The sequence below is a fragment of the Pteropus medius genome, unplaced genomic scaffold (assembly GCF_902729225.1).
Source record: "Pteropus medius unplaced genomic scaffold, Ma_sr-lr_union100, whole genome shotgun sequence".
In the NCBI taxonomy this organism is placed as follows: Eukaryota; Metazoa; Chordata; class Mammalia; order Chiroptera; family Pteropodidae; genus Pteropus; species Pteropus medius.
The window spans coordinates 1396318-1419941 of NW_024351073.1; the positions used below are offsets into that span (position 1 = coordinate 1396318).

Genomic DNA, 23624 nt, shown 5'->3' on the forward strand with positions numbered 1-23624 from the left:
ATCCCAACCACAAAGGGCCTTTGGGAATAGAATTTTCTTACCCTTCTCCTGCTTGAGAATATGGCACTTGAGAATAATCGCTCTTGTATATGTCTCATTGCTTTTCACATAACCCATGCTTCTTCCCCTTCTCTTCCAAGCTGTTTTGTGTGCAGAAGGCTTTTATTTACACAACAGGAAAATAATGACAGGTTTTACAATATACAGTGTTAAAGGCTTGGGCCTTTAAGCCAGATGGCCTTGTTTTTTCATCCTAGCTCTGCCATTTACTAGCTTCGTAATATTAGGCAAGTTATTCAGCCTCTTTGTATTTAGGTTTCCTCTTCTGCAAAAAAATACCTATCACATTGTGATGATGAAATGAACTTATCTATATAAGGTACTTACTTAATATGGTGCCTACCACATAATAAGTACTCAATAAATATTAGCTATTGTTAATATTATTATAATATTGTCAATTCTTGTGTATCCTTTATTGATGCATTTTCTCATCAGCAATATTGTTTTCTCCATGGGGTTCTTGTGAGGCTGAAATTCAGTGATGGATATAGAAATACTTTAAAAATTTGGTGTGGACTTTAACTTGCAGCTAGGAGATAGTATCAAGAACTTGGCCTGGACAGCCCCAAACAACTAGAAAATTGGACATAAGACATGAAACGACTATTTTCAAACATTGACTAATAGTCAGCATAGGACTCTGATCTTTGAGGAAAGGGACTCAAATGAGGTGATCCCTCATTTCCCTGAAGGCAATTTCCTGGCTATAAGGACATGAGTGGGAAACCAGACGGACCTTACTGGTCTTGCTGAGTTGAGGAGATGGAGATGGCTTTTGGAGAGGCTAAGGCAGCTAGACGTTGTGGAATAGTATACCAGAGAAGAGGGAGCTACTCAGAGAAAGAGCTCCAGCAATCTGTAGGAGGTCCCCTTGAGTATTTGTTGAACATTAGGCCATGCAACTGTGGGGAAAGTTTTACAAGTTCATGTAAAATGATTAGGGAGTTGCAAGTTGAACTAGTCCCAGAATTCATACAGACCAAAGAGATAGATGTTCAAGCTTCAGCCACCCAGAGTGAAGTCTTTAGTGGTCACCAGGAACATTAACTGTCTCCAAGGAGTCTGCTATGCCTTAGTAGAATGACTACACTATCCCTGGAGGGAAGGCTACGCTCAAAAACAGGTTTTGAAGGGTTCAAACTGATACACAAATTACTTAACTACATGTCAGAACAGAGCCAGAAATTTTCAGATAGTCAAAAGGATAACATTTACAATATCTAGCATCTAATAAAAAAATTACTAGACATGCCAAGGAGGAAAAAATTGTGACCCATAAACAGGAGAAAAATTAGTCAATAGAAATAGATTGAGAAATGACATAGATGATAGAAGCTGTGGACCAAGAGGTTAAAATGGTCGTAACTGTGTTTGAATATTTAAAAGGTAACATAAATCTAATCAGGATTGAAATGAAAGATATAAACGAATGGAACATCTAGAGGTGAAAAATATAATATCTTAAAAAATATGTATACACACCAAATGGAATTAATAGCTATGTCAGTTGAGTCCTTTGAGAAGCAAATGCTAAGACCAGGTTAAACGTCATGCAGAGATTTTATTAGTGGAAGCACCTGTATGAGAGACAAGTGTAAGGGACCTGGGTAATGTGGGAGAGCCATCAGACTACAATGTTTGTCTGACCCTGGGTGAAGGAGAGAAGGAAGAAAGATTGGTAGAGGTATCATAGGCAAGATCTGAGGTGGTCTTGCATCAGAGGAGTCCTCGCTCCCTAGGAATGGGCTTGTCTTAGTATCCCTGCTGCTCTCAGTCAGTGCAAGGAACAGCCCATGGGAAACTCATCCTTCCTGCATATGTGACTGTGGATTTAGAGTGCAGCAGCTAAGGTGGAGGTCTACCTGAGATAATGGACATCTCTAAAGTTCTGAAAGAAAATGAAACTATCAACGTAGAGTTCTGTATAAATGTAGAGCTCCACATAAATATCTTTCAAAAATAAGTCAAAATAACTTTCTTGGAGAAACCAAAACTGAGATAAACCATTGCAAGTAGACTTGCACTTCAAGAAATGTTAAAAGAAGTTCTTCAGGTGGAAGAAAATTATGCCAGATGGAAATTTGTATCAAAACAAGAGTGAAGGGTGCCAGAAATTGTAAACATGTGGGTAAGTATGAAGAATAATGTTGTTTTTAAAGTTTTAAAAATTCTTTTAAAAGAAAATGGATTTTAAAAAATATAGCAACATATTGGAGATTTATAACATATGAAAGTAAATATATGACAACAATAATAAAAAGCAAGTAGAGACAAATCGTATATTGCTTTAGGCTTTTACATTATAAGTGAAGTGATATAATATTATTCGAACCTAAACCTTTACCAGTCACTGAAAATTAAGACTCATAAGCCAATAATGAGAGATAAAATAAAATAATTGGAAATTAATTTTAAAGTACCATTTACAGTATCATCCCCTCCAAAAATTTTTAGGACAACCATTCAACAGTATGTGTAAGAACTATATACTGAAAACTACAAAACATTGCTGAGAAAAATTTCAGGAGACCTAAATAAATTGAGATATATATGAGATATCATAGATATGTATGAGATATGATATATATATATTATATATATGTACATATATACATATATATCTATGAGATATAGATATGAAATATGATATGTATTATATATTATATGTATATATACATACATATGTATATATATAAAATATATATACATGCATACACTATGTTCATAGATGAGAAAAAATTTTAAGACATTAGTTTTCCTCAAATCGAACTGTATACTCAATGTAATTCCAATCAAGATACCAGCAAACTTGTTTTTTATAGTAATTGACAGCTTATTCTAAAGTTTATATAGAAATGCAAAGAATCTAGTCAAAATAATTTTATGGAACAAAACATAGAGAACTTATACTACTTTATTTCAACACTTATCATATTCTTGAATGCTGTACCTTTATAGTATTAGTGTAAGGATAGACATATAGATAGATCAATGAAAAGAATATAAGGTACAAAATGACTCACATATATATGGGCAGTTGATCAAAAATTAAAACTTCTGGTTAACAAGATGTAATTAAGAAAATGAAAAGTGAGAGCACAGGCTGGGAGAAAATATTTACAATAAATATCTGACATAGGACTTGTGAGAATATATAATCTCACAACTCAATAATAAGACACTATGCAATTGAAGAAAGGACAGGAAGTTTGAATTGAAACTTTGCTAAGGAAGAAGTACAAATGGTCAACAAGCACAAACAAGCTTTTCAGCATGATTAGTCATTAGGAAATTTCAAATTAAAACCATGACATATTACTATATAACCACTAGAATGCTAAAATTAAAAAGGTTGACAATGTCAGGCAAGGATGTGAAGCAACTAAAACTATACATTGCTCATGAAAATGTAAACTAGTTATACTACTTTGGAAAGTAGTCTCACTGTTTCTTATAAACACCTACCTTACAATTCAGTAATTCTCCTAAATATTTAGGAGAAATCAAAACATATATCCACGCAAAGACTGGTCTAACAATGTTCTTAGCAGCTTCGTTCATAGCAGCCATGACCTGCAAACAACCAAAATGTCCATCGAACAGGTGAACGGATAAATTGTGGTATATCCATCCCATAGTATCTTATTGAGAAATGAGAAGGAATAATTGGTGCATTCAAAAATCATGTTCAGAGAAGGAAATCAGAATGTGCTTATAGTCTGATTCCATCTGTGCAGAACTCTTTAAGGACAAATCTATAGTGACAAAAGATCAGTGTGGGGCCAGGAATTGGGGCAGGGTAGCTGAGAAAGGCCCCAGGGAACTTTTGGGGTTGATAGGAATGTTCTTCATTGTGATGGTTGTGGTATTTACATGGGTACATCCATTTGTAAAAGTCCATCAAAGAGTAGGCTTAAAATAGGTACATGTTTTGGTATATAAATTATACTTCAGGAAATTTGATTTAAAAAACCAAACTTAATTGCTTATGAAGTGTAAAATAATTCTGTTTCATATATATGTTCAAGATATATTTTTATTCAATATTTGCTATTGTTTTGCAAGTTAACTGGTAGAAGGGACAATTTAGATTTTAATAAAACTCTCTAGAAATTGCAGATTTTTGGGATCTTGGTCATTTTATCACCTTGTCAGCCTTCTTCAGTCCGTCCTCTGTTCTAGGAGCAGTGGCAGAAGTCCCCAGTCTTAATCTAGAAGTTGGGTGGGGATTTTTGCCGTTGCGTATATTCACAAATTGAGTTTGAATCTTTCCTTCTCAATTTAGCATTTCAGAGGATGTATAACAATCAGGTAACCTTTTGGGGGTTGAATGTGTGTGTGTGTGTGTGTGTGTGTGTGTGTTTGTAAAATGGTAAGGATTAAGTGCAACAAAGTAGAACAGCTTTGAACCTGGAATGAGTAATAATCCTTAGAGTGATAGAGAAGTAGAGATACCTCTAGAGAAATTGCTTAGAGAAGGAGGCAGGGAGGAAGATTGATGACGAGGGGTGAGCCACTTCTTTCTGATATATTCTTTTGCCTCCTTGTGATTTTCTTTTATTTTTCCTTATCTTTTTTTTTTTTTTCACCCTCAGTATTTTCTCATTTAGTTTTATTTAGCACATGGAGAGTTATCTGTACACATTAAATGCAGCATGGTTCAGGTGTGTTAATATCATCCTAAATTCTTTGTAACCAAAAACTGGTTTACTCTTCTACCCTATCTCTAATTTGGGTGCTTTTTAGAGACAGCATAGTGAATCTAATGGGTGACTGTGGATCTTGAAGTCATTTGACCTCATTTCAGATCCTAGCTTTATCATTTCAATGTATAAACATTAGCAGATTATTAACTTTTTAAGTGTCAGTTTCCAGTTTCCTCATATGTAAAGCGGTGAGATTTATCTCAAGACTATTGGGGGATTAAAAAGCAAGTGCGTGTAAAAGAGCTTAACATGCCCCCAGCACCTAGTAAGCACTCAGTACATGTACTTTGGATATTATATTTTAGGATTTTATGTGTAATAGGTACATTCCATTTAGTATTACTTTTCTTTTTGAAAGTTATTTTGTTTAGACATCTTTTTCTAGAATTATTAGTAACGAGGATATACCGTCTCAATAGTCTGTCACAGTGTGGGTCCTAACTTTGATATATTGGCTTTTAAGGTTTCAACCACTAGATGGTGATATTTGGTTGTGAAGCTAAGTGGTCTGTTTTTCTCTGAGAATTAGTGTGTATGTGTGTGAGGCAGGAATATAATTAGAATTTACCATGAGTTGTCTCTAGAAAAGTGTACCTACCAAAGTGAACTTGAGGGTGATTTGGCTGGGTGACACACATTCTGTTGAGTGCTAGCATGGATAGATGTAATGACAATGATCTTCATTTTGATGTCATCTGTTCCTTTCTCTCTTTTGGCTCTTTCTCACTGGTATACAAGTATATCCTTACAGCATCCATTTAAAAGCTTCTCTTGACTCCGCATGCCCTACCATTTCTGTTCCCTTTCACCATAAATTCCATTTCTTGATGAATTATCCTCTCAGTCCATTTCTAGTCAGGTTTCTGTCCCCGCTAATCCACTGAAACCACTCTTGTAAAGGTCGTATGACCTCCATCTAGTCAAATTCGGTCATCGTGTCTCTGTTCTCATTTTCTGTACTTTTCACATTTTGGCATAGTTGACCACTCCCTTCCTAAAAACACTGCTCCCTAATCTACAACATTGTCATGTTTTTCCTTTGTTTCAATGTCCACTTCTTAATTTTCTTTGCTTGCTTTTTTCTTTTGCTTATTTTCTAAATATTGGTGGGCCACAGTATTTAGAAAGTACTTCTTGTCTTTTCCATATGTAGCCTTTTCCTTCTTAAACTTAGTCTCCTGCTTTCAGTACCATCTTTGTACTGTCAACTACCAAATATATGTGTGTAGTGCTGTCTTCTCACCTGAATTCCAGCCTCTTAAGTCTCTGATGCTTACTTTATACCCACTTAGATGTCTAATTAGTATCTCAAACTTATTGTGTACTGAACAGAACTCTTGATTTTGCTCCCAAACATCTGGTCCTTTCCAGTCTTCCCTATATCAGGAAAAGGCCCCACCATTTGCCCAGTTATTTAAGCCCAAAAGCCCGGGGTCAGCTCTGCTGATTTATGTGCCAACCACAACTAATCAGTCCAACTCAGCTCCAGCTCCCTGCCCTTGAGACAGTTCATACTGCTCCTGTGACCACAAAGCCCTGGCAGCTGCTGCTGTTGCCATAGACCAAAGAGCCCCCGTGTATGGTGCTGACAGTGAAAGACCATTATACCTCGACACTGGCCAGATTGGACTTGTGGCTGCTCTGGAGGGACTGGATCACATACCCAGAAGTATGAGTGAGTTAAAGCCTTGTGGGGGAGACTTTGATTGGTGGGAGACAGGGTATGGTAGCGAGCCTGCAGATAATTTTTGTCCTTCTCTCCCTTCCCCCCCACCCTAAACTGTCTCCTGGACACAGAGATTTCATACAGTATCTCTGAAGAACCTCTGCAAGATTAGCAATCATCTGTATTTATTTTTGAAGCTGTTGCCAACTTAACATATACCTTGTATTTATTCTTCCTCTTTCCTGCCTCACTTCTCTTTTATTCCCTCACTCTTGCTCCCTGGGATCCTTCTCCCCACAAAGAGTTAGCCAGTAAGTTCAGGCCTCATGCTCTATTTCCCAGGTAACCCAAGCTAACCATCTTCCTGGATTCCTTTCCTTTTTTTCAGTCCTCATATCTGATCCAAGTCGAGTAGACTTTACTCTTTAAACATATTCCAAATCTATTTTATTCTCCCCTCTTTTTTCATTGTTATCATCTGGTTTAATCTACTGTCATTTTTTATCTAGATTACTCGTGTAGCCTCCCGTGCTCATACTTAGACCTCTGCAGTCCATTCTCCTCCCCTGGACCTGACTGATCTTTTCAGAATAAATCAGTTGATGTCTCTGTGTTGCATAAAAACTCTATGGATTCCCCATCACACGTACAGTTAAACCCATAGTCATAACCGTGGCCTGCTAGTCCCTAAGTGATTGGGGTTTGGCCTCCCTCTTTCATCTTACACTCTCCTTTCTCCTACTATAGCCATGCTGGTTTTCTTTGCTTTTCTCACAACATGGAGTGTGGCCTTGGGCTCTTTCTTCCCTTTGTCTGAAATGAATTTTCTCCAGATCTTCAGTTAGCTGATGACTTTTTAACATTCAGATCCCAGCTCAAATGTCTCCTTAGAGACCTTTCCTGACCATGCATTCTGAGGAGTCACTTGGTCGCTATCACATCACTCCATTTGTTTTTTATCCTGGTACTTATTGTATTTTAACATAAAGTTTGTTGTCTTTTTCTGCCTTTTTTTCCGCATGCAAATGTTCTAGAATGTAAGATTTAGAAGAGTAGAGTTCATTTATGTCTTGTTAGATGCTGTATCCTCAGTACCTAGAATACTACCTGGCCCAGAGTAGGTGCTCAATAAATATTTATTAAATGAGTAAACTGATAACTGTAGAGCTCATTAAACTTGAAGCTACAGTAAATTAGAAATCTAATTGAGAGCAAAGTAGCTAAACACTTTGACATTTCTGTGTGGTAAATGAGTGTGCTAACTTATTTGGCTTGATGACCAGCTGTTCCTTACCTCAGTGTAGGGTATTATCTCACCCTGCCCTTGTGTAACCCCTGAAGCTATTCATTTTTCTCCCTTCCTTGTGCTAGTTTAGTGGCATACTGTTAAGGTTGTCTTTAAACTGACCGAATCAGACTTTGGTCACTTATTAACCACAGTGACTTTAATCCAAATTTTTATCTTTTAATGCTTCCTATCCAACAGCTGCAGAAGGGCTGTGTCTGTTCAGTGTGTTCCAAACTGAAGTTGAATTAAGAGATATGCTGTAGGAATTATGAGAGACCATTTATTAGGTGCCAAGTTTACCTCTGATCCAAAAATGGAGGAACTAAGTAGTGTTAGCCTTTATTTGTAGGCCAGGAGAAATAAGTCAATAGCCAATGGAAAACAGCTCACTTGTTCCTTTAAACCTATGGGTAACAAAGCACATTTCATTTAGCAATGCCTCTGCTATCAGCAATAGTTATAATTTCAAAATAAAAGCAGTGCAATAGAGAGGAGAGAACATTTTTCTTTTTTCCTCAAATCAATGTACCTGTATTTGCACATGTGCATGCTTGTATGTGTGTGCATGCATGCATACCTGCCTAATGCAATGACAAAACAGAACTAGTGATAGTATCATCTTGAACTTTTTAGTTTATTTTGTACTTTGGAATAATGTAAATTTAGGTACCTAAGCAGCTTTGTTGGAGTGGGGATGGGGTAAGCTGTCCTGTTTCTCAGTGATAGTGCTACTGGCATGTTGGGCAGAACAGTTCTTTGTTGGGCAACATTGCCCTTTATCTTCCAGGAGCATCCCTGATCCCCTGCCACAAGTGCCTTCCAAGTCATACTGACAACCAAAAAGGCCTCTCTACACAGTGCCTGAAATGCCCTCCATGGGGTGATAACTGCTTCTGTTTGAGTTAGGCAGAAAATAGTACTGAAAGTAAAAAGGATGTTTGACAAATGTGAGAAATTTTAACAGTGGCTGGGCCAAGTAGAAAAGGCGCCGGCGAACCACTCTGTTTTTATAAAGCTTTATTTGGGCACAACCATGCACATTTGTTTGTGTATCATCTATGGCTGATTGTATGCTATAGTAGAACTTAGTACTGAGACTGTATGGCCCACAAAACCTGAACTATTCACTGTATGAACCTTTACTATGCTGACCCTTGGTCTAGAGACCAAAGACCTCCATCCCCTTCCTCAAAAGGCATAAAGACTCCTGAAATCTCAAACATCACAGTTTCTTAAGGTCTATATCTAACATTCTAATCTCCTGGTTCTTTCTACCCATATACCCAATCCCCTAGTCTTGGGATTTCTTGTAATTTCTGTACCTGGAATGATGAGATAGAACAAAATAAGGATTGAAGTGTTTGCTACTTTTGTCTTAAGGTAGAATTACTTTTTACTTCTTTCCCTTTTTGTTTTTTGGGTTTTTTTTTGTTTGTTTTTTGATTTATTATCAGCATGCCAACTCCTGGGCCCTCTTTTCATGTCTTCTGTACATCTGTCTGATTGTTTCCAAGACTTCTCTTGAAGAAGTAGGACAAATGAGGTGGATAGAATCTGTGATATTAGCACTATGTTCTGGGCAGTGTAGAGAATGCGAGTAACTCTACCTTTTGGTCACTGAACTCTTTAGTAAAGATAAGATAAAAATACATGGAGGAATTAGAGAAAAATTAAACAGGAGACAGCATTGGGGTAGTTGGAGAAAGCGATGGTTTTGTATTTAAAGAGCTGGCTTCAAATCCTGTTTTCTGCAGGATTAGTAATACCTTTGGATTAGTCCTGTAGCTGCTTTCATACTTTGTTTCCTCATCGGTAGAATGAGAACAAGTAATGCCAATCTTATAGGACTTCTGTGAGTACTAAGTGAATTAACTTTTTGTGAAAGTTGTATGTTAAGTAATTATATCTTAAATGCTTTTGAAAACAAAGCACTTTAGAAATATGTGTTACTATGTGGTCCATAAAGTGGTATTCAAAGTCTTCATGACGAACATGAGATTTTAAATTAGTCTTAGAGGAGAGAGAGCCTTTGAGTAGGTGAAGAGCAGGAGGAACAGAATCCTTGATGTGCATGTGGATGAGCCCTGGGGACGCACGTGAACAGAGGCATGATGTGTGGTAGGGACTGGGCGAAGACACAGCGGAGTGGAGCAGAGGTGTAGGTGGTGAGTAGTAGAACAAAGATTGGACAGATGGCCTAATACTGTAAGAAATATATTTGGTAGTATTTTTAAAAATTTTATTATTTCATGTATACAGTACATCGGTTAGATATTTATATAGTTTATGAAATGATCCCCCTGATTACTCTTTCTCTCCTCTGACTCTCCACCTAGCCATTACCTTAATGCGGACTGCATTCCCTATGCCATCCATGCTCCCCATCCCCATGACCACCTATCAGCTACTAATTTGTACTTCTTTAACTCTTCACCCTTTTCTCTCATACACCCCCACCCCCACATTTGATTTATTAAATCCTGCAGAATTTACTAGTAATTTGTTCGTTAGAAAATTATGAGCAATTATTATGGAATAAGTTAATTTTCCAGAGAAAGAAGACAGAATGTAATTAATATTTCCAAAGTTTTTCACATTGTGTTTATAATAACATTTGCAAATATTATTTAGAGTTAGGCTTGAAATCACCTACTGCTTTTAGATGTAATATTAAAGCTTAATACCAAGAGATTAAATTTCTTTGATGTATATATACTTTTTGTTAAGAACATTATAGGAAATAGCTATAAATAATCAGAAATGGGTATTAAATTATATTAAGTATTATTGAATGTCATGTACTTTTTTAATCCATTATCTGTTATATATGCAACCTTTCATAATTTTTTTGTGAGGTGTACCCTACATGGTCATGTGGATTTGATACTTTAATAAGTTGTTGGATTTAATTTGATAATTCTTTATTTAGGATTTTTATACTTACCTTATGGACTAGAAAGTTTTCAGTGATCACTAGGATTAATTCTCTTTTCTCAGATAATGTATCTTTCTTAGGACAAAAATGTGCTTTTGGAGTAGTCCAAATATGCTGAGATGCATTACGATTCTTAAGACTACGTTTCTAATTGTGGAATTTAAGACTTAGGGTTAGGCAGTGGCAGCTATTTTCTTGTCAGGGCCTTTCCATATTGTCCCACTACATCCTACAAAAACTTGGACTACTCCTTGTTTCCACCTTATTCCTTCAGAAATTATTGATATGTGTTAGGTGCAATGTACTTTGATAAGCAAAATTCCTATCACACCGTTTATGTAAAGATTTTGGTTTCAACAAAGACAGAAATAAATGTAAAGTTTCTAATTGTTCTATAAAGAAAAAGAACTGTGTACCATGAGCCAGTATCACCAGGATGATTTAGATAAGGGGCCACAAAAGGCTTCTTTGAGGAAGCAAGAAGGCAAGTGACTGGGTTCATCCAGGTGAACAGAGGGAGTCCTAGTTATTGTTTTGTCTTTTGCATACTTTGTGATTTTAGCATATATTTATCATTAAAATAAGGCAACTTGCTATTGTCTTGCCTGCTTACTACTGTATATATTTTTATTTGATCCAAATTATTTTATGATACTGAAATTAATTTCCAGTGAATTTTATTTTGTGTCATTTATGTGTATGCTAAATGAATAAATAATATACATGGTAAAATATTTTAAATGATCCCTGTATATGAAGTAGAAATTGAGAGATTAAAATTGTGACTTTTTACTTATTTCAGAAAATCCATTGTTTAGTGTAGTAAGAAGTAGAATAGAGTAGTTGCTTTCAATACGATAATTGAGAAATGTCCTGTGCTAGGTATAAGCTGACATCATTATTTGAGCTCCTCCCTGTTTCCAGAGTGAATTGATCCATCCTAAATTGTTTGTTCTTGTCTATATTAAATTAGAAGCTTTTAAAGGCATGTTTGTTCTTTTGTGTAAGCAAATAGTTTAAATTATTATTGAAAGTAGCTTTTATGACTTACTTAATCCTGTGTTCACATAATTCTAATAAATGATAGTAAGTAAAATGCAGAGCAGTTTAGCAGTTATTTTAAAAGTATATTCCTATCTTTTACTGGAACGCTAGTTTGAACATTGGCTCAACACTTCTTCCTGGTCAGTTCCCCTTTCCCTAAATATGGTTGTCTTGAGAAAATATGCAATTAGGAAATATATTTTTTCTCTTTCATTGTTTTTTGCTTTTTTTTCCTGAGCCTTAAGCTACTCGAAATTAGGGTCCTCGTGATGAATGTTCATTGTATATAACTACACATTATTTTGTTCTTAATTTCTTCAGACTGCTACTCCAGATTTTAGACAGAGAAACTCAGAATAATTTAGAGATTTTTTTTTTTTCCTCTTTAATTCAGGAAATAGATCGTCTAAAAGCTGGAACCTGATTTACCTACCCTGGGTATCACGTGATTGTCAGTTCAGTTAGATCTATCTAAAACTGTTTTCAGTATCATTATAATGTCTATTTGAAAGCTCTCACAAAATCAAGAACATAAACTAAACTTTATTTTTTATTGAGATATAATCAACAACAATATATTAGTGTCAGGTGTGCACAGTAATGATTTGATACTTGTATATACTGCAAAAAAAACCAAACTAAGTCTACTTGATATCCATCGCCATACATAGTTATAAAAATTTTTTTTGATGAGCACTTTCAAGATCCACCCTCCTAGATATTTTCAAATATGCACTACAATATTATTAGCTATAATTGCCGTGCTGTACATTACATTCCTATGACTTATTCATTTTATAACTGGAAATTTGTACCTTTTGATCTCCTTCACCCATTTTTGTGCCCCCCTCCACTCCAGCTCAGACAACCATCAATCTGTTTTCTATATCCACGAGCTTAGTTTTTTGTTTTGGTTTGGTTTTTGTTTTTAGATTCCACATATAAGTGAGATCATACAGTATTTCTTTTTCTGTCTGACTTATTTCCTTTAGCATAATGCCTCAAATGAGAAGATTTCATTCTTTTTTATGGCTGAATATTCTTCCATCGTGTATATATGCCACATTTTTCTTTCTTTGTTTGTCTGTTGATAGACATTTAGGTTTTTTCCATGTCTTGGTGATTGTTTAGTAATAATGCTGCAATGAACATGGGGGTGCCTTTGTTTTTTCAAATTAATGGTTTTGTTTTCTTCAGATAATTAAATACCCAGAAATGGAATTGCTGGATCATATCGTCGTTTTACTTTTAATTTTTTGAAGAACCTCCATATTATTTTCCATAGTGGCTGCACCAGTTTACATTTCCACCAAGAGTGCACCAGAGTTCCCTTTTGATTTGCATTTCCCTGATGATTAGTGATGTTGAGCATCTTTTCGTGTATCTTTTGGTCATCTGTATGTCTTCTTTGGGAAGATACCTATTCAGATCCTCTGCCCATTTTTAATCGGATTTTTTGTTATGTTGCTATTGATTTGTGTGAGTTCTTTATATATTTCGGGTATTTACCCCTTATCAGATATGTGATTTGTAAATATTTTCTCCCTCTCAGTAGGTTGCCTTTTCATTTTCTTGATTGTTTCCTGTGCTGTACAGAAGCTTTTAGTTTGTTGCAGTCGCACTTCTTAATTTTTCTTTTGTTGTCTTCGCTTTTGATGTCAAACCTAAAAAATCATCTCCCAAACTGATGTCAAGAACCTTACTGCCATATTTTCTTCTAGGAGTTTCATGGTTTCAGGTATTACATTCAACTATTTAATCCATAAACTAAATTTCAAACAGTATATGCTGAACAAAAGAAAGTCATGTCTAATAACAAAATCTATACTGAACCAGAAAATATATTTCTATCATTACATATTTTGGGGCACAATTATTATAAATATTATTAGAAACACAATATGAAACAAGATGAAATCCTAAAAGTTCTTGACATCATAGTTTTTAGTAAGGAAATAAAATGATGAATCTTAATATTAGCTACTAATTTGCTAAAAATGTGGCTGTATGGGAATAGCTTTTAAATTTGTTCTGATAGTTCTACATAGGCTCATAAAATTGTGTTTTACAAATAAACAATAAAAATCAAATAGAAATCTATCATGGTATTAGTAGGAGATGATGATTCGTTTAGATTGAACATGTTGTGTTTGAGATATATATTCCTTCTTATATTCTTATATTCCTGCTTAATTATCTTTTTTTTAAAATTTAATTAATTTTTTTTCTATGGTGACATTGGTTAATGAAATCCAATAAGTTTCAGCTGTACACTTGAACAGTAAGACATATATGTATTTACCTCCCATAGTTAGATTTCTTTCTGTCGCCACATATTTGACCCCCTTTACCCCGTGTACCTCCCTCCACCCTCCCCCCTGTCTGGGAACCACTAGTCCATTGTCCATGTCTATGAGTCTCTGTTTGTTTGTTCTGTTCATTTGTTGCTTTTAGGTTTATATCCCACATATAAATGATATCATGTAATTTTCAACTTTTTCTGTCTGGCTTATTTCTCTTGATTATCTCGAGGTCCATCCATGTTGTTGCAAATGGCAGTATTTCATCTCTTCTTATGACTGAGTAATATTCCATTGTATATATGTATCACGGCTTCTTTATCCAATCTTCTATCGTAGGACACTTTGATTGCTTCCATATCCTGGCCACTGTGAATAATGATGCTATAAACATTGATGTGCAAATATTTTTTTGGATATGGGTTTTCAGGTCTTAGCGGGTAAATACCCAGTACAGGGGCTAGATCATATGGTAGATCAACTCTTAGTTTTTTGAGAAACCTCCATACTGTTTTCCATAGTGGCTGCACCAATTTGCAGTCCCAACACCTGCTCAATTATCTTGATCTTATATTCCTATGCACTTATCTTCTCATTTGTCTCTTTGGTATTCGCAGAAATCCTTCCCACATGAGTTGTCAGCATTCATTGTTCCCACTGTCTTACTTCCAGTTCACTCTTTAGTTTGGCTTATGTCCCCTCCATTCTAAGAATACTGTTTTGGTCAGTGTCAGCAATGACCTACATTTTAGTAGATCTTTCTGAGGTATTCAGAAAAACTCATCAGTCTCTATGACAGACTTCTCTCTAGGTTTCTGCGAAACCACACACAGTCCTGAATTTTCTTCTTCCTCTCCTCTGCTTCTCAGTTGTCTTTGCTGGACTGTTCTTTTCTGCTTGGCCTCGGAAGTTTGGAAACGCCATCTCTGGTGTCTTTTCACTTTTTCATCTACTCTCTCTGTATGTGATCCTACCTCGTTCTCTGGTTTGTTTATTTTGTTCTTAACATTTTTAATGAAAAGGAAGGGGCAGTAACATATGTTCATCATTTTAAAAAGTAAATGCAGTAATAACAAAGGATATACACTGAAAAGTAAGTCTTGCCCTCACTCCTGTTTTCTGGACTCTTAGTTCACTTTCCCACAGGCAACGACAGCTACCAGTTTCTTGATATCCTGCCAAAGACGATCTTTGGATTTATAAGAAATAGAAACCTAATCTTTAGATTTGTAAGAAATATAAACCTAATCTTTAGATTTATATTTAATGGCTGTATAGATCTCTTACCACCCAGACTCTTACTCTCTAAAATCAGGGACCAAAAAGATTTGGATATGAAGGGGTACTTATATTTTATTGTATGATATATTGTAATGTATTTAACTTTTGAGAAAGGATGTTTTCATCTTTGGTTTTTAAAAATTATATAGTGAATATCCTTTCAGAGATATAAATGTACACATATACAGGTTAGTCCAAAAAGAAAGATTGGTAGAGATGGAATTGCTGTGTCAAACTGGGTGCATTTTTAAAAAATATTTTACTTTTTTTTCCTTTTTTCTTTTGAATATATTGTTATCAAGTAACAAACTTGGGTTTTAAGGGTTAATGCATGTGTGTATACAGATGCATAATGTGTGTATAAAGAGAGAATGTGCATATAATTTTCCAACAAAAACTGGTTTCTAACGTTTTATTATGAAAAATTTCAAACATAAAGCAAAGTTGAATGATTATACAGTGAACACCTGTTTACCCATCATTTGAATTCAGCAATCTTTCTATATTTGCTTAATCTGTGTATGTTTTAAAAATAAATGGCAGACCTTGTGAAAGCATGTTCCTGAAATCTTTGATATGAATTTTCTATCAGTAAGGACATTTTTATATATAACCATAATACAATTAGCACATAAGACAGCAATAATTACCTAATATATTCTAGTATCTAATACATATTTGGTTTTGCAATTGTCCATAAAATTTCTAAAGCTGATTTTTTTGACTGTCAAGGCTCATTTATTGTTACTGATTGTTATGTGTTTTAAATCTCTTTTAATTTGGAGCAGGGTCTACAAACTACAGTTAGTGGACCAAATCTAGTCTGCCATCCATTTTTGCAAATCAAGTTTTGTCAGAACACAGCCCCACTCATTTGTATTGTCTCTCTGGCTGTGTTCACACTACAGCAACAGTTGATTCCAAAGCCTAAAATATTTGCTATTTGGCCCTTTACAGAAAAAGTTTATGGGCCTTTTATTTAGACCATTAGAACAATTCTCTCACTTAAAAAAAAATTTTCCCATGACATTGACTTTTAAAATTGACCAGGCAGATTAGATTGCTTTGTAGACTGTCTCTCGTTCTGAATTTGCCTCATTTTTTTCCCCTCTGGATTATTTAACTTTATCCTCTGTCTCATTTTCTGTAAACTGGAAGTCAGGTCTAGCAACTTTAATTCAGGTTCAAAAACCTTTTTTTGTGCGAGGCTATTCGTGCCGTTGTTTACTTTCTGCTACATCACGTCATGATGTATATAATGATGCTAGGATCATTTAACAGTGTTTGTGTAGTATATTAGCCTTATCCTCCATTATGCAGATCTGCATCAATCTTTTCCCTAACGGTTTTAGCATCCACTGGTAGTCTTGCCTAGATCATTATTTCATAAATGATAATTTTTTAAATTGTGATATTCCTTCTGCATTTATTAGCTGTTTTTTCCCTCATAAAGAAGAACTTTCCCTCATAAACATCTTAGAGGTTTGTTATTTTTATTTCTAAATTATGGAAGGGAAAAACTTCCATCTCTGTCTCTTATAAAGGTTTTGAAAATAGTGTTCAGGTTCATAGTCTTTTATTGTTTCCATAGTTTAAATTAAAAGTGTTCACTTGAAGTAGAGCTTTTACATGTGTACGTGCACATGTATTTCGAAGACTAGATTGAGGAGAAAGGACGAGAGGCTATTTATTTGTGTTTCATTATAAGGATTTTTCTCCCTTTTTCTGTAAGACTAAAAATCAAAAATTTAAATTATGATTCTAATTGTTAAACATTTAGGCTAGTTTCTAGGGGATTAAACAGCCTGACTACAATTCGTATTATAGATGTAATCTTGTATTTAAAGAATATTAGTATCCTTTGAATTTTTGATTAGCATAGAGATTACTAGCTCTAATAAGTAAACCAACTGGGAACTGTAACTATATTTCTTATGAAGCTGGCAGGTCATATATCAGTAGAAAATCTGAAGGGAGGTAGTATAGATAAGTAAATATAATATTTATTTCTTCCCTTATTGACTTTTTTCTTAATTAAAGGAAATCGATGAGAATAATATCTTGAGTTTTACAAACTTCTTTCTAAGATAATCTCATTTCCAGTCAGTTTTACATCAAATATAATATATGTATTAAATTTGACCTCTAACATATGATTTTTCTTCTTCAGTAATTATTATTCATAGGCCACTTCCTTCCAAAAGAGAATTGTATGGCCAAAGGGTAATTTTTTTTTCTAGCTTTATTGAAATATAATTGATGTATAACATTGTGTAAGTTTAAGGTATACAATGTGATGATTTGATACATGTATATATTTCAAAAGGATCACTACAATAAGTTAGTTAACACAGCCATCGTTACACATAATTACTTTTTTGTGTGGTAAGAACATTTAATATTTACTCTCTTTTGCAACTTTCAAGTACATAATACACTATTGTTAACTATAATCATAATAACTATAGTACAGTAGATCCCCAAAACTTACTTATCACTGAAACCTTGTACCAAAGGGTAATTTTTAATGTCTAACAATAGAGAACCCAATTGAGTGAATTTTGCATTGGAATAATAGTAATCATTCTTTAAGCATTATGCTGCTGAGAGAAGGATTTGATGATTTAAAGACGTGAAAAAAATGTTTTGTGTGATACACAATACATTAAAATAAACTGGAAGAATTAGCAATAAAATGTTAACTGTATTAACTATAATTATCATCTTTGGGTGGTGAAATTATGAGTGTGTGTGTGTGTGTGTGTGTGTGCGCGCGCGCACGCGCGTGTGCACGTGCATTTTCCTCAGGTGTAGAATGCGAGGAAGACCTGATTTAAGAACATTTTGTATTAAAAAGAATTGAATACCCAGTGCAAGCCAACAGTGTGTTTTAGTTGCGAGCATAGATTTGCAGTCTTAGGCTGCCTGAATAGATGTACATGTGCAGATCAGAGAAGGAAGAGGCCACTGGAATCTGCAGCACCTACCTTCCTCCTCCTCCCCTTTCTGTCCTTTCCAGAAGCTGTGGTTTTTAAAACAATGAAGCTCAGACTTTCTCATTCCTTCTGTGTATGTTCCATTTCATCTCTTCCTTTGCTAATTAGAGTTCAGGTGAGGCTCTGGCTCTAGACAGATCCTTGAGTTTGGCAAAATCCTCGATAGAGAAATCATTTTCAGTAGTGAAGCTCTTAGAGATTTGGTTTGTGACAAGAATATTTCTGATACAGGCAGAGGCAAGGAAGAACATAACAGCATCATGGTAGCACATTATAAAAGTGAAGTGAATAATGGTCATTGTCCAAATCGCTGGCAGTTCCTAAAATTCATGTAAGTAGTCTTTTACCCAGAGTTAAACTAGGTGTTTAAACAGATATCTCCTCAGGACTCAGCAGGGGCCCCTGTTAGGGAAGAAGATATTAACAGTGGTCAGGGCAGTAGATCTGATAGTCCTCTTTGCATATTCAGATGTGGTTTGCCTGGGAACAAAGACTGCCACCAGCCTTTTTGGCTTGTAGTTGTACGTAGCCTGCTTCTACAAAATAAAAATAGCCACTGCTACAACCTATAATGGCAGTTAAAGCAGGCTTTGTAAAGTACACTCCCACCTTGTTGGCCCTCACCCTTGCTGCTAGCCATGGAGCGGGTACCATGGCAAACTTATTCTAAGCAGGCTCTAGCCCATTTGCCATTTGTCGATATGACATAAGACCGAGAAATGGTATTGCCCATACGTATTATTCACTAGTAAAGAACTCCATAGCAAGGTGAAAACAGAGAATGTACTTTTTTATGTTCTTCAACTATGTATTTTCTACCAAATTTTGTCTTTATTTCTTTAGTTCTTTGCTCCCTGCTTAAATAATAGTGCAGATCAGCCCACATCTTGGTTGTTATGTTTGGTTTGGATCTTCACATATTAGGTAGGAAATTATGCACAAGAACACATATAGGGGAAGGGAAAGGTCTGGAAAATGGGTAACAAGAAGTGATTCAAGAGAAGATAGCACATGATAGGGCTTAATATGCTATGAGAGATATTATCCGTCGTTAAGACCCTGGTTTTTATTAGTGTTACCTGGGGAACTTTTTAAAAATTGCAGATGCCTGGGTCCTACTCTGAGAATTTCTGAGAATTTTGATTGAGCTGAGGCAGGGACCAGCGCATGTGCCTGTGTGTATGTGTGTTTCCCTTCCATAATCCTCCTAGATCATTCCGTATGTAGCTAGGAGTAAAAACTGGTGGATTATATACTTTCTGTTTAGCTCTGGAAAGCAGAACTAGTAGCATTGAGGGAAAGTACAAGGTAGAAAGTTTCAGCTCATCATAATGACGAATGTTCTGGTAATTAGAGCTTTCTCATTATAGAAGTATTCAAGTATACATGAATTAATCACTTGGGAAGGATGCTGTGAAGATGACCCCTTTAGATAACATGTAGGACTTAGTCATTCCATAATTTTATTTTTTAAAAAAGAGAGTGCTGTTATGCTTCTGCAGATTTGTCATGGAGTATGCTAAGATCAGTTTTGGGCATATCAAGTTTATGAGACATTTCAGTGGAGATGTTAGTTGACTATATGGCTTTGGAGCTCAAGAGAGAGACCTGACTGGGAGATCATCAATGAAATTACCATCTCCATACTATTTTTCATTCATTTGACCCATATCTTATAAACCTACCATGTATTAAGAGTAACGAAATAAGACACGATCTCTGTGTTCATGGAGCTTATAGACAAGGAAACTTAAAACTGAAGAATCTTTACAAAATTACCTGGAAACTTTTAAATCGTTGTCACTATCAGCTAGGTTACCGCAGTAGAGCCCAGGGTTGCAACTGGATTGTAAATTCTTACGAAAAGTTCTTTATAGTATATCTAAAATGAATGACAACATATGCAGACATTGAGGATGATGAAAAAAAGAGACATTCTGGTTATTTCTCAGCCCAGAAAATCTCGGAGATTATATTATCATTTATATTTTCATTTATATTTTGCCTTTTCCTCTTTTGCTGTCCTTTCCCTTTATCTCTTAAAACTTCTTGCTCTTTGTAACATCATTATTGTCAGTTCTTGAATAGCGATATTTCTTGATGAACAATTATTCCTTACTATCTGGTTTTTAAATTTGGTCATGTACTCTCAAGGACTTATTGAAAATATGATATTAATGTAACTTTAACAACTACAGATATCGAGAGGCGATTCAGAAGTGGGATGAAGCACTACAGTTAACCCCAAATGATGCTACCCTCTATGAGATGAAATCACAGGTAATGATTATAAAGAATTTCACTTTCATTATGAAATTGCACTACGTTTGTTTGGTGAGCAATGATAAACCAAAATAGCATTTTCTTCCATTTTCTTGTTAAAATACAATTTATTGGGGGGAAAAAATAAGTTACCATATTATTTATAGCTCTTCCTTATGTGTCCAGTTAGAAATTTGTTTACCTTCACAATGAAGTTAACTTATTTCAACCTAACTATGGTAAGATATGAGCAGATGGATATCTTTTAAAAAGTCACTAGTGATCTTCTAAATAAATGAAATGTATTTGCTTTCCTTGGAAATTAAGTGTAGTAGACTTAGCAATAACTAAGTTTCTTCAGAATGGGTATGGATTGGATTCTGGATGATGATATTTCTCTAAAAATGGCCTAGTCCTTAGCCAAAGGTCAGAATAGACTCGGTTTATTAATAGTTTAAGAATAACATTTATACTTAAAAATACATATCTACTATTTTATAGGAAAGTTGATAAAGAAAACCTTTGAGCACCTAGATTAGGTTATCCAAGAGATTTCAAATCTCAGAGTATTACACATATTTTTGGCAAGGAGTAGTTGTCATTCAGCCTTGATCTACACACTCAACAGAATCTTTCAGTTAATGATCTCAAGCATAGGGCACATTTTTTATCAGCTTCGATTTGGGTTTATCCAGGAAAAGCCCAAATAAATTACATCTGCTGAATGAAGTGCTATGAGGACCTTCATTTGGATAAGTCTTTAATTTTCAATCTTGAATATATATATATATTAAAGGCAGAATTTGTGGCAAACTGTATGAAATGAGTTGTTTAATTTGGAACTTGATAATGATGGTTGTGTCACAAATTATGTGAAATGCATATGGTCCCAAAGATTATAGATAAAATCCAGCCCTTTCTCGTGGGTAGAAGGTAGAAGGTTCTGGAACTACTTGATTTTTCTGGTTTGCATGGTATGAAGAACCCAGTTGTGTGGAGGCCTGTGGAGTGTTTAAATAATTTTTATAGTAGGAAGATGTTCACTAGGGCCAAGATGAGTGGTTGAATAAATTTAAATGTATCTAGTTTAACAGCAAGTCCTGGGGTACCCTGAAAACCACATTTAAACCACATTGTAAAGAATAAATAGAAGTGAAGTTGAGAGATCAAATAGCTCTGAGCCACCATGCTAGTATGACTGCATGGTTTTGACAAGATGGATAATAAGGTTAATAATTAAAAAATGAATAGTTTATATTTTTATAGTTATTTTAGGAGTAGGAAGAATAATATAATTCCTGACTCCAAATGGCAGAGGAGGGGGTCAAAACCACTGAAATGCTATGTTTGCCAGACTAAAAATATATTTTTAAAAATGAAAAGAGTTGTTTATGTATGGTTATCCATTAGTAGTTTTTTAGCTTATGAATATTACTGACAGGTTTTGTTTTTTTTCTTTTTGGCTGTAGGTTCTGATGTCTCTTCATGAAATGTTTCCTGCAGTTCATGCAGCAGAAATGGCTGTTCAGAGAAATCCACATTCATGGGAGTCTTGGCAAACTTTGGGGCGTGCTCAGCTTGGATTAGGAGAGATAGTCTTGGTAAGGAAGTCAGGTGATTATACTGCTGATATTTTATTTTTACATGTTTTGATCAGCTAAACCCACAGGTTAGTCATGTATTAAATCTATGCAAAAAATGAATAACAAATTATCTCCTAAAGGTATTAAATGATAAACACAAATCAGAGTTATTACCAAACATTTTTTTCCATTATAAATGCCATTTATATAAGGGTCAGAATAATTTTCAGGTATTTGGAATCACGGACATTAAAAAAAATTTTAACATAAAACATTGACATTTGGTAAATGTTATTTAAATATAAAGTAAGCAACTTTCAAGTTAGTTCTTTTCATCATCAAATATACTACATTATGAAGTACCATAAGTATTACTTTGGAGACAAAACCACTAAAAGATTATGCTAGGGAAGGAAGAAAGTAGAATATGGGAGCGTAGTGGTGATAACTATTTGGACTGAAAAATTGCTAAGCTTAGTGAGAGGAAAAAGGGGGAAGAGTAGAAGCTTATAAAAATTAAATACTGTGTAAAGTTTACTATAACCTGATACTTAAAGCATTTCTCAACTTGTCTGAACTATACCTTGTAGGTCACAAAGGCCAAGGAGGTGAGTGTTAGCTCTGAGAATTGTCCTATTTTTGTTTTGGCAGGGCTTCTATATCCCTGATGACAGCTAATTTCCAAAAAAATGTTTGCAAATCTAATGTAATGGTGCCAAATTTCCTTTTCGTCATTAAGTAAATAAAGATTTTTCATGCTTTTCTTGGCCTTTTATGGTTAAAAATAAGACAAAATAATTAAAAACAAATAAAAAATTTTCGTTAAAGGCTAAAAAAAAATGGTAAACCAGGAATTTAACTTGGCTAACAATGGTTTTAGTAAGTTGTAGATAAATTAGGTTTTTCTGGCACTCTTGTAAATATATTATTATTTCTGTTTACAAAAAAAAAGATGTTTGTCAAATTCTCAAATATAATAAGTAGGAAATTTTGATGAGAAAATAATCGATTGGAGTAGAGTAACTTAAAAATGATATTATGACAGAAACCAGATCAGCCAAAGGCCATTTTCTTTCCTTGCCATTTAACATAGTCATCTTTTCTCTCCTGAAGACTTAAATCATCGCAGAATTGGAAAAAAGAAATTCAGGAATTTGGTTTTCTAATAAGCTAACAGGAAAACAACAAAAATTTATCATGTAATACTTTTTCCTATTTCTTCTTTTTTTAAACTTACAGATCATTATATATTTTGCTTGTAAGTACCTATTAGATAATGGAAAAAATCTCTAGGATAGAATGTTTAGCAAAAATTCTCCTAAAAATAAAGAAAATGTACTGCAGATGAGATAACAAATACTTTAAAACAACCAATAAAAGTAAAATTATTCAATATTTAAAGTTTTTAAAATAAGAGTACTAGTTGTTCAACTAGGTTTTTTTTTTTTTTCTATTGATAATGATTCTCTCCACTATATTGTGAAATTCTTGGAGGAATTA

At 34.6% G+C, this 23624-nt stretch overlaps 1 protein-coding gene across 3 annotated transcripts in view; it reads left to right on the forward strand.

The window, feature by feature from the left end:
• Positions 1–23624, forward strand: part of TTC33 (tetratricopeptide repeat domain 33) — a 37238-nt gene that overhangs the window by 9113 nt on the left and 4501 nt on the right. For all 3 annotated transcript variants that reach the window (XM_039842601.1, XM_039842600.1, XM_039842602.1), the window contains 2 exons: positions 20478–20559; positions 22011–22142. In XM_039842601.1, the coding sequence (XP_039698535.1) occupies positions 20478–20559; positions 22011–22142 (214 nt within the window). The remainder of the gene's footprint in view (positions 1–20477; positions 20560–22010; positions 22143–23624) is intronic.